This window comes from Populus trichocarpa, chromosome 2, assembly GCF_000002775.5.
Source record: "Populus trichocarpa isolate Nisqually-1 chromosome 2, P.trichocarpa_v4.1, whole genome shotgun sequence".
Lineage (NCBI taxonomy): Eukaryota > Viridiplantae > Streptophyta > Magnoliopsida > Malpighiales > Salicaceae > Populus > Populus trichocarpa.
This window is the reverse complement of record NC_037286.2, coordinates 12,033,761-12,045,406: the sequence shown is the minus strand read 5'-3', so window position 1 is coordinate 12,045,406 and position 11,646 is coordinate 12,033,761. Positions and strand designations below refer to the sequence as shown.

Genomic DNA, 11,646 nt, shown 5'->3' with positions numbered 1-11,646 from the left:
ATTGTATTCAAGATTGATGAGGAAATCCAACAGGTTACTGTAAAAAAGCTTGGAAGTCAGACATGGAATGATTCTGTCAACCCTGTAGTTTACTTAAAAATATATTAAAATAATTTAAAAACATAAATAAATAAATTAATAATCAGGCTTAGTCTAATAAGAAATATAAAGCATCCCTTAGGGACTTGGATTTTGGATTCAAACAGAGGACATGAAAGAAGAGATTTAGTAGGAAGGCGTCCGGTGTCTTTATTTCCTGAAAAATAATTTTTTAAAAATAATTTTTTAAATTTTTCTATATTTGTTTGTTATTAAAAAAATTAGTCAATAAAAAACATTTTTCAATCAAAGAAAAATTTGGTTTGGTTTTCAGGAAAATGTTTTCTTTTTATTTTGAGCGGAAAACACTTTCTGGAAGTTGTGAAAAATTTAGAAATGTTATATTATTTGCTGATTATATCAAATTTGGTTCTTAAACTTTTGATTGCTATATATATTTTGTTTTGAATTTTTTTTTTTTCAATTCATCCCTTAAATTTAATTTTTATATTAACTTTGATCCTTATTTTTATAATTGTTATTTGCTTTTTTCTTATTATTTTTTAATTGAAATTTTTTATCCATTAAATTTGGTCTTCATTCTTTTGATTGTTACTTATTTTATTTGAAATAATTTATGAAATGATAATTATTATTATTTTAATTTCTTCATCTTTCAATTTTTTTTATTTGTTAGATTTGATTTCTATTATTTTGATTATTATTTATTTTATTTGAGATAATTTATGAAATTATATTTTTTTTTTCAATTTCATTCTCATTCAACCTTTTAATTTGTAAGATTTATTTCTTATTATTTTAATAAACTTGAAAAAAATAAAAAATTAATAAGTTATTTTCCAGCTCGTTTTCCATGACATAACCAAACACTGAAAAGTGTTTTCCAACTTATTTTTCATTACACTACCAAACATCGGAAAATAATTCACTTTCTCGGAATTCATTTTAACTGAATTCATTTTCTAAAAAAAATTATTTTCCAGCAAACAAACGGGCTCTAATCTGATGTGTAACCCAAAACTTATAGGGCTTCTTATTGGATTGACATACAGGTTTGTTCTATCAATCTATTGTTTTTGGAGCTCTATTCTTCAAAATGTTTCGTTGTTCAGTGACCGTCCATTCAAAATGTAAATGCTATGCCCGTAACAGAGATGAAGAACCTGCTGCTTCTTAATTAATTTTTTTTCGAATTTTCTTTCTCCCACCTCTCTACTTGCCTTGTAACAGTCTCCTTGCTCTCAATAAAAGCTTCAAGTGTACGAGACTCGTAAGGAGGCGGCATTGTACATGGGAGTGTATCGCTAGGAAAGTTCACCAGAGTCTCTGCCATGAATTTCTTCCATAAACCTCTATGAGGGCGTGCCATAGTCTCTGAATACACCTCAACTGCCCCTTCAGGAATTCTCGGTTTGAATTTTAAGAGATTCGCATAATTTGTTAATAAATGAAACATGTAATCATACACATATTCCATTTTTAGATTTTCTTGAATAAACTTGCTCCCTGCCTTCCCGATAGCCCGTGCCTACAAAATTTATGAGCAACAAGAAGTGCGTTTGCATTAAACTTCACTGGTAACTAAAAACCAGTGGAAAGAGAAAACTTGAACATCAGGCACATTTTTAATACCTTATCAGTATGGTTGTTGCCCCATTCGACAGCAAACTTGATATCTCTGCACTTGTTTCTGGCGCTAACGGGCCAGTAGTGCTGCAACGGTACCATACTTCTAATGAAGAAATCGTAGTACTCGGGCTTTACGAACAAAGTCATGGAATCGCATGCTAATATATACTTGTCACTCACTGACCATCCCCTTCCTTCTATATAAATCTTGTACCTACACGCATGCAAAGATTAAATTTTCTTACACTAAGAATAAAAAACGGGTGTTTAATTTTTGTTTCTGGCACTAACGGGCCTATACCTGTGTGTGCATTGGTCTTCCAATCTTGAATGTTCATATCCTTGCTCACTCTCTGTACGCCAATCCTGAACACAGACAATGAAGTTATTACAGTGACTATAATTACCTCAACAAGTCTTCATATAATCTTAAACTATGTAGCTTGCCTGTTTGTAGAGACGAGCATTCCAGTCGTATTTGTCAGAAACATTGCACCACATGAGTTGTCTCCTAGATGCAGCCACGTTTGGGTTCCCTCTCCAATAAGCATAGGGTACCCTATCCTTCCACTTGGTCCTTTTGTTGGCTTCTTTTAAGTCCTTGGACAGGGTTTTCCATGGGCTTACATTGGTCTCAGCCCTGACCAAAAATGAAATAAAGTGTGTGTGTGTTAGTAACAAGGAGCTTGAGATGAAGTGACTAATATTGTCTTGGATCCATTCAAAAGGGAAATTTGACCTTCAAGCTAGAAGAATGCAAAAGGTTCCGAGGCATTACCAACCCCAAAAGGTCCAGTCAGGAAAGACAATGCCCAAAGCATCCTCACGCCCACAATATTGAAATATGGATGGTGACGAAGTGGCATTTGTTCCTTGGTAATCTTTCTTCAGGATCACAGGCCTGTCATCACACCAGAACATAAGTTCCAGGTCTGGCACCTTTCCAGGATACAACCTTAGCAGTTGCAAGATACCCCATATTGTAAACACATCTCTTGTATGAAATGACTTCTTATATTTCTCCACATAAATCTTTCCCTTGAGAATCACCAATCTAAAATGTGCATAATCTTTAGCTCTTTCCACCATGGCCCTTGAGATTCCCGTGCTCTTCCAGATCCGTAGATCCTCGTGGATCCACCGAAAGTACTCCGGGCATGCTGTGGATGATAAGTTGTTAGGCCTGAATATCACTGGATAATTGGACACGCGTGATTGCTCCATGCTTCCATCGAGGGAGCGTTTGAGCGGGAGCTCAATTATGCTGGGGGATTTCTTATGTCCTTTGATACTTGTAATAATAGTCTGAAAAAATTTAAATTTATCAGGGAAGTGTTCAAATGGAAACAGAAATATATAGCTATCTAGGGTTCAACTTACATGATCAACCCAGTGAAAGAAAGCTCCAAGCAGTAGGACCAAGAAGAAGAAGAAGAAAACAGTTGGCGAACCCCATCTCTTCATTAGCCGACAAACTCTACGGAAGTCTTCTAAGAAATGATTATGCACTAGATTAAGCTCCTGCTGAACCCAAGAAATACATCCTTGACCAAACCATGGCAATCATCCAGGCTCGAGAGGAAGAAGGGATCCTAAATACATCGAGAGTTCAAGTTTTCTATCGAGATATTCTTTGCAAGTCAACTTTCCCGGAGTTAATAGAAAATTTCTTCATTAATTGACAAGCGCGGAACTCAATTAGTGGGCTTGACATTAGGAATTAAAGGGAAAAAAAAACGAAGCAAAATGTTGCTCACGATGCTGGCTCTCCCATCCAATCCGCTGTCCAAAATATATTATGATTATATTTTGTGATTTGAACACTCAGAACATTTTAAATTTACAAGAATTTTATGAAAACACAATCAAGAAAGCATGTGCTTGTTAAGAAGGGTGCAGGGCGTCGATACTTTGCCATTTTTCTTGTATATATATATATATAAGCATAAAAGAGAAATAAGAAAGAATAAATAAATATTTTTTAATAAAAATATTCTTATCACTTTTTATAAATATCAAAATTAACCTTATAATTTATCCACATCTCTCTTCAAAATATACTAAAAAAATAACTACTCCTCACGCTTCCTCAACAAACGCCATGAAATTTCCCAATACAATCCATGTCTTCGATACGGAAATCCTAGCGGTGGAGAAACAAACAGACCAGATGCTGGTCTTGCCTGATATGGCTAACTCGGGCCTGGCCTCTTTTGCATTGTTTCCTTTTTCGAGAAATAGAATAAACCATTGAAAAGGGAGAGAAAAAACGTTTCTATCCTCTATGAGCCATATCAGGAAAGACCGGTCACGTAGGCCTTGCCAGTTGCCTGAGATCAGGAATCGGAAGTCTGGAAGAGGAAAGATAAAAAAAGGGAGATGTTTTACTCTTTATGAAGTTTCCCAACAAGGAAAAAGGGAATCTTGTACACTGCACGACGCTTTATCTAAATGGTTGCACAACACTATTGTTTTTTTTTTTTTTTAATTTACGTGGGTGTCCGGGCCAGTTTACGCGCACCACGACTAATCCCACGGCCCACTGAACATCCTGCAAACCCAGTGAACATGTAAGACACCGCGGGGATGACATGCATGCACAATAAGGTTCGAATCCGAATGCAGAAAAAAGGAACAAGCTCCTACCACCGCTAGGCCAATACCTCAAGTGCACACTACCGCTTTACTTGGACGAGTTATGGGTGAGTTTCTACATAATTAACATATATATAATTTCGAGGAATTTTTTTTTTTTTTCATATTCTCCTATTTAAAATGATTTTTTAAATATTTAAATTAATATTTTTTAAAATTATATTTGATCGAAGTCAAAATGAACTTGAGACCATAGACTAAAAAAAATTAATGTACACGTGAATTCATATACAATATTTTTGGTAATTCGGGTACTTTAAATTTTCTGTTCTTCCTTTTTAAATTTTTTTTTTACCCGAATTAATTTGGAGAATTCAATTTTTTTTTAACAGTGCTGACCTAATGAACAGTTCTCCAATAATATCATTTTCTTTATCTTTTCGTGAAGGTGAGTGAAAAATGGGAATAAAAAACAATTTAATTTACTCACAACTATAGTGAGAAGAAATTAAAATTCTTTCACATTTTATCTTTCTTTTTTCCTCATTACATTTCTTTTGTATCCTTACTAAAATGGGCACTAGAGAATGTCATATCTTATACGTTGAACTTGTTTTACAGAATATCTTTTGAATCAGTAGCCAATCCCTTCTCCAAAAAGGTTTTCGAAGCCAATTAAATATCGTATATGGAAAATCCAACATTATTAGAAGTTTACTTCATCGATTGTCAGACGCCTTCGAATTCGATTCTTTCAAGAAATATAACTTAATTATTAAAGGAGCTTCTCTACCTCCCAGCAGGATGGATATCCTACAAAAATACAAGGGAAAAACAATATGGAATGACTCCATGTTAATTATATTTCTATTTGCTCCCTTCAAGGGAGGAGAGGCTTCTACTGTTTCTTATTCAAATTTTCCTAGTATTCATCCCCCCACATCTCCACCTGCCTCCTCACATTCTCCTTCCTCTGAAATAAATCTTGAAGGGTGTGAGCATCATAAGGAGGAGGCGCAGTGCATGGAACAAGTGCATCACCGGGAGACTTCACCACTGATTCCAAAATGAACATTTTCCATAAACCACCCAGAGAACTTGCCGTAGATTCAGAACTGACCTCGACGGCGCCTGCCGGTATTTTTGGCTTGAATCTCAGGAGTTTTGCATACTCCTTGAACAAATGAAACATATACTCGTACACATATTCCATTTTCAGGTTTTCCTGAATAAACTTGCTTCCTGCCTTCCCAATGGCCTGTGCCTGTAATTAATCAAATTAAAGGACTGATCAATTAATTCCTGCTGGTTTTCATGAATTAATAGAAATTATTAGAGGGAGTCTTGCATGCATATACATACATCAACTGAGTGGTTGTTGCCCCATTCTACAGCAAACTTGATATCTTTGCACTTGTTGCTAGCCCTAATGGGCCAGTAGTGCTGCATTGGCTCCATGCTTCTACTGAAGAAATCGTAGTACTCGGGCTTTATGAGCAAAGCCATGGAATCGCATGCTAAGATATACTTCTCACTTACTGACCATGAATTCCCTTCTATATAAATTTTGTATCTTCACCAAAATCGGTACACAAACCGAAAATAAATTCCATCATTAAAAGAAGCAGTAGTGATTTTTTTTAATGATAAAAAAATTAGTAGTGATCTTGAGAAGGATTACAAATAAATAAATAAATACGAGAACAGTTAAAAAAAAGAGAGTTTGAGACATACCTGTGGGTGCATTGGTCTTCTAGTTTTGAATGTTTATACCCTTGCTCCCTTTCTTTACCCCAGTTCTGAACACAAATAACGGGAAATTTTATACAATTATTTCGGGAAATTAAATTATGATGACAATTAAAGACATAATCACACTGAAATTAATGAGTCCAATGACCAAGAAAACTTCTAAGAAGAAACCCTTTGAAGACTATAGTAGATGAAACGCAAAAAAAATAAAGTCTGGGACCGAGAAGAAAAATCCAAAACCAGGATGGACCAAAATAAAAAATTTAGGGACTAGAGTGTAGATTTAAGCACCTTCTGAACAACAAACATGGAAAAAGCTGTCAATTAGTGGCAATGTCAAATTTAATCCCGGTTCTTTTAATTTGTCTTTTGAAACATTTTAAAACCTTCTCAAATCACCATGAAATTATATCCTGGAACAATTTCCGACTCCTCAGGTATGTGTAAAAATGAAAGCTGAAGAGAACGAAAAAACCTAGGATAAAAACAAAAAATTAAGGACCAAATTGAATGAATCCGTAGCTCGAAGATAAAGGAAAAACTTGAGGGACCAAGAAGAAAATCAAGCACATGTACAATGCTTATGAATAAGAGATTTGAGAGGATGAACAAAGACAACTACGTAAAAGGCCTTCCTGCTTTAGTTCTTTTTTATTATTATTATTATTATGTTAAATATTGGATTTAGTCTACTTAAATAAGTTTACACAATAATTTCTCTATTTCATATCTAGGAGCACATTAATTATATGTTCTTCTATTAGTTTTTGTGAATTAAAAACCTTCCAATCGGCTAAATTCATAGGGCTATGGTCAAGAAAACTTGCCTGTTCATAGAGGCGAGCAAGCCAGTCATACTTGTCCGAGACATTGCACTTCATAAGGTCTTCCCTATTTGGAGAGACATGGGGATTTCCCCTCCAATAAGCATATGGTTCCCTGTCCTGCCACTTAATCTTCTTATTGCCCTCAACCATTCCTTCTAGCACAATTTTCCAAGGTTTTATATTGGTCTCGGCCCTGCCATAAACATAAAAATGAAAGTTAATTTCCAAAAAAGTTTTCCAGGAAAAAATCTATATATATTTAGGGAAGAAAATTTCTAAATGATTCAATTATTGAATCTCAATTATTGGAATAATTCGTGCATGATATGTTGACATTCCATGTGCCTCTCGGTCACGATTGTCCAACGGTGCTTGGAGAGATGTGAAGAGTGGAGCATGTTTAAAGCCTCACCAGCCCCAGAATGTCCAGTCAGGGAAGACGATATTCAACGCTGTACTGTGTCCACAATATTGAAATAGCACTGCGGGCGACATGGCATCGGAGCCCTGGATATCATGTTTCTGTATCACAGTCTTATCTCCGCATCGAAACATCAGCTCCAAGTCTGGTATCTTTCCAGGGTACAAGTTGAGAAGTTGCAAAATACCCCATATTGTGAACACATCTCTTGTTTGATAGGGCTTGCTGTATTGCTCCACATAAGCCTTGCCCTCAACAATCACCAGTCTAAAATGTGCATGTTTCCTAGCTCTTTCTAGCATGTCCCTTGAGATTCCCGTATCCTTCCACGGCCGTAGATCCTCGTGGATCCATCGGAAAAAACCTGGACATGCCATGGCTGATGATTCATTGGCTCCAACGCATGATGTGGTGGTGCTTTGATTGGAACAATTGAGTGAAAACTCGGTCGACGTCCTTGGTCTTCCGGTAAAACGATTTCTCAGACTGAGAGGCACAGCAACTATAACAGACTGAAAATCAAAGAAAGATGAATGTGTAAAGTACATTTGTAATAATTCAAACCGAAAACTAAAGCAATTACCATATGGTTTTGTGTTGTCCGAAGATCTGAGGTTTAGTCTCGTTCATTATAAGATTTATTTGCTCATAAATATTTCTTAACTTTTTATCTTCAAATCTTGGAGTCGACACCAAGAAGAATTTATTAAATTCATCCTAATGTACTAGTCTGATATGGAATACATTCTTAAGATCGTTCACGAATGAAATTTAATTTATTTATTTTTTTATTAACGTGAGTGTCCGGATCAGTTTACTTGCACTTCGATTAATCTTATGGGTTCTGAAGTTAACGACCATGTAAACTTTCAATAGTTCTAAAATTTATAAAACTCGAACAACTAATAAAATTTAATTTTAATCAATATAAAAACTAGTCTACAAACACCACTTACTATAAAAATTAATTAATTAAAAAAAGCACATTGAAAAATTATTTTTATAAAATTAACTCCATCCCGCCTCTTGTTGGCCTAACTCTTTTCTAATCACTAATCGAAACAATTAAAAACAAAAGGAATCTCTTTTATAAGCTCAATTATTTGTATTATAAATTAAAGTCTTATTTATTATATACATATGAAAATTGTACCATGCATAAACATGCCAAATTAAGAATGAAATGCGGTCAAGTGTGAGAAATTAGGAATGTTGTACAAATTAAACATTGATTTGGATTTAATTAATACCAAGTTAATTTGTTTTTTTTTTAAAGCTGATTTTTTTTTTTATCATAAGAGAGGCTATGTTGTGCTAAAACCACACAATTGACCGACAAAATTTACTTCATAAAAAACTTCACTATCAAATATAAGAATTATTACCAGTGATCAATCATTCATACAAATATTTCACTATCTAAAATCCAATTACATAAAAAAAAAGAAAAGCAGTGCTTCTTTCATTAATAAAAATACTTCAAGTCCAGCTCTAAGAAATGTTTTTTTTTAAATAAAATATGTCAGCACATTCCATTCTTATTTGATATATGTAATTGAATTCTTTTCTATATTGCAAGACTATATTAATACACCATATAATTATCAATCTAACCCAAACCACTTCACCAATTTAAACCACAATTCAACATATTCAAACTTAAGATAACCTTTAGGTGGGAGGAAGACACGGATGCCAATAAGTTACAAGGCTCATGCCAAACTATTCATGTGATTCCAAAACGACATGATGATGATTTCATATGTTCTTAAATGAAAGAAAGAAAGAAAAAAAAAAGAAAGAAAGGTGTCGAGATTAGAAAGTAGATTAGTATTTCAAGATAGGTTATCATATTCATCCAGTCAGAGTTGCAAATTAAAACTAAAAATTTTGAGTATTCGGGTGAGAATCTGACACAACCAGATATAGATCTGACATAGTCAAATCATATAAATGATCTAACACATGCTTTTATAAACTATTGAAATAGATCTAAATTTAAAAGGAGGTTTGATTGTTTCAGACTAGGTTAATACTTTAAAACAACACTAACAAAGTATTTGACTATTTAATTGAGCTTATATTTTTCAAGTAATTCTATGCATAGTTTTCCTATAAAAAATAACTTGATCGCTTATTGGATTGTTGGATCTTTTAAAATTAGGACCAGCAACGGTTGTTTGAGTCAATTTTGTTATTTTTCTTAGGTTTTTTGGATTTATTAATTTGGATTTTGGTTTAATTTTTTTTAGGCTTTCAGATTTTTAGTTGATTTCCAGTAGAAGTAGGGTTTTCTTATTTATTTAAAGTTCTTGTAAACGTATGGAGGAGATTAGAAAATAAAACTATGAATTTAAAATTTATATTTATAATTAACTCTTTTCGCTCTTTGTTTTTTGTGTTATTGTTGTCATCGTATTAGCTTATGTTTGCATCACACATACACAGGAGGGAGGGGGAGAGAGAGAGAGAGAGGAAAAAGAAAAGGAGGAAAAATACAACCTATAAAATATCTCCATAAAGGAGTTATAGGTTCAAAGCTAATCCCCTCCACTAATTGAAACATCTAGTAGGACTGGGTATCATATTTTTTTCATTCCAAAAACATGAGGACAGGGCAGGTGGAAAATGGACTGAGAAACTCACCATGTCAATCCAAAAACACAAAGCACCGGCAAGGAGGATGATGAAGAAAAGAAATAGAATTGTTGAAGCTGATGATCTCTTCATGGCTCGGAAAGTGTTTATAAAAATCATACTCTTCTCTATTTCTTGCAAACGATGAAGTGTATCACCATCAAAATTCACTAGATGTAAGTCTTTTCTCTCCTTGGTGCTGATGATCAGCAACAGCCATTTTCCCCCATGGATATTGATGTCACGTTGTCATTGCGTTGGGTTTAAAATTAAGTATAATTGTGCTAGGCAACTAATGAAAGGTGGAGAATGAAACATGTGTGATACGAATTCAATTCATACTGGGATTGTGTGGGCGTGCATAGTAGTTGAGACGGAAAAATGCCCATCTCATTTTAGTTTTATATATATATATATATAAAAAAAACTAAAATGAGTATATATATAAAATTAATTAATTAATTAATCTCTCTGAAGAAAGAAGTGAATGACCAACTTGAATCCGATACCGTAGGATGAAAGAGCATCCTTCTTGGGCCCCTAGCGCGTGAATCAACCTACTGGCCAGGATGTAATAAAAGATGGTCCAACCCAGAAGTTAGGTATCTTAGAGTTCAAGTTTTAAGTCGCAAAGCTCAGTACAAATAACAGCCTGGCATATGTTCAAACATTTATTACAGTTATTTTAAAAATATTTTTTTATTTAAAAAAAATTATTTTTAATACTTTCATGAAATGCGATTTTGAAATGCAAATAAAACTCGGCGGCACTTTTCGTCGTTTGTTTTTTCTGCCGAGTCGTTGAAACCCCCAACAATTGTAGATGGCACGAAGTGTCTTAAGATGGATTTCTTTCGTCCTGACCTGACTCTCGGACGTCGAGGACAAAAACCTCCACCCACCGTTGATAAACAAATAAAAAAAATGGGGCATGGATGTTGTTTCTCGAGTCTGAATGATACTTTTGTCTTTCGAACCATTAAAACTCCATTTGGGAGGATTTTAATTCCTAGATTTGAATGACAAGCAATTGTGTTTCGTTTATCCTCGGGGAAAAGGGATATCTTGTCAAATTACAACGACTCTCGAGGAGTATCGTCGATCATAGTAACAGAGCATGAGGTGAGGTGCAATGTTTCTAATTCTAGTTTGTCGAGCCAAACAAAAGTCCGGGAGTGGGACAGTGCCACTGTACTCGTGTCGAACGTCACATCAATGTGCTCACTGCAATTCTTAAAACATTTAACATGCGAATTATTATTTTTTCTTTTATTTTCCACCATCGTCAGTCCTTTCACCTGTAGGTTTGTAACCAGTCTTCTCGCTAGCCTTAGAGTGGTCTATGCTACCCTAATTAGTAAAACTATGTTATTTTACTCGACACATGCTGGAGCATAAAAAACACCACATCTACTCCACTTGATTTCGGAATTCAACCCTAGCTAGTTGACGAGCTAAGAAGAGAAATACATAAATAGGATAGGCTCGACTTAGCACCCAAATCCATTACAGTTTCTCAAGTGGATCCCAAGATATTTATTTCACCAATTGAGTCCCTAATGTACAAAGAGATTCTCGATTCCATCCTTCTGTCAGCAAGAATATCTACCGTTTTCTGTAGGTTGGGAATCAATTGAGAAAATGATGGTGTTTATTTTTTGAAGAAAGGGTACAACCAGGGATCCCTGGACACATTTGAGACCCAATTGGTTTAAAATATAGGTT

At 34.5% G+C, this 11,646-nt stretch overlaps 2 protein-coding genes across 2 annotated transcripts; both read right to left on the bottom strand.

The window, feature by feature from the left end:
* Window positions 1-884: 884 nt before the first annotated feature.
* Window positions 885-3,576, bottom strand: LOC7494068 (uncharacterized). Its single transcript, XM_024595235.2, has 6 exons — window positions 3,070-3,576; window positions 2,468-2,994; window positions 2,137-2,329; window positions 1,991-2,055; window positions 1,693-1,903; window positions 885-1,588 (listed from the first exon to the last, which is right to left on the bottom strand). The coding sequence occupies exons 1-6, from the start codon at window positions 3,151-3,153 to the stop codon at window positions 1,238-1,240; spliced, it is 1,431 nt and encodes a 476-aa protein (XP_024451003.2). The 5' UTR covers window positions 3,154-3,576; the 3' UTR covers window positions 885-1,237.
* Window positions 3,577-4,933: 1,357 nt separating this feature from the next.
* LOC7461760 (uncharacterized) lies at window positions 4,934-10,285 on the bottom strand. Its single transcript, XM_024594880.2, has 6 exons — window positions 9,931-10,285; window positions 7,276-7,796; window positions 6,864-7,056; window positions 6,019-6,083; window positions 5,647-5,857; window positions 4,934-5,548 (listed from the first exon to the last, which is right to left on the bottom strand). Exons 1-6 carry the CDS (start codon window positions 10,039-10,041, stop codon window positions 5,207-5,209), a joined length of 1,443 nt encoding a protein of 480 aa, XP_024450648.1. The 5' UTR covers window positions 10,042-10,285; the 3' UTR covers window positions 4,934-5,206.
* Between the last annotated feature and the right edge of the window lie 1,361 nt (window positions 10,286-11,646).

Coding starts and splice junctions, on each gene's coding strand:
- LOC7494068 (XM_024595235.2), bottom strand. CDS start 3,153: ATGAAGAGATGGGGTTCGCCAACTGTTTTCTTCTTCTTCTTCTTGGTC. Junction 2,330..2,467: donor GACTGGACCTTTTGGGGTTG/GTAATGCCTCGG, acceptor ATTTTTGGTCAG/GGCTGAGACCAATGTAAGCC. Junction 1,589..1,692: donor GCAACAACCATACTGATAAG/GTATTAAAAATG, acceptor TAAATTTTGTAG/GCACGGGCTATCGGGAAGGC.
- LOC7461760 (XM_024594880.2), bottom strand. CDS start 10,041: ATGATTTTTATAAACACTTTCCGAGCCATGAAGAGATCATCAGCTTCA. Junction 7,797..9,930: donor TGTGTTTTTGGATTGACATG/GTGAGTTTCTCA, acceptor TTTGATTTTCAG/TCTGTTATAGTTGCTGTGCC. Junction 6,084..6,863: donor TTGCTCGCCTCTATGAACAG/GCAAGTTTTCTT, acceptor ATTTGTGTTCAG/AACTGGGGTAAAGAAAGGGA.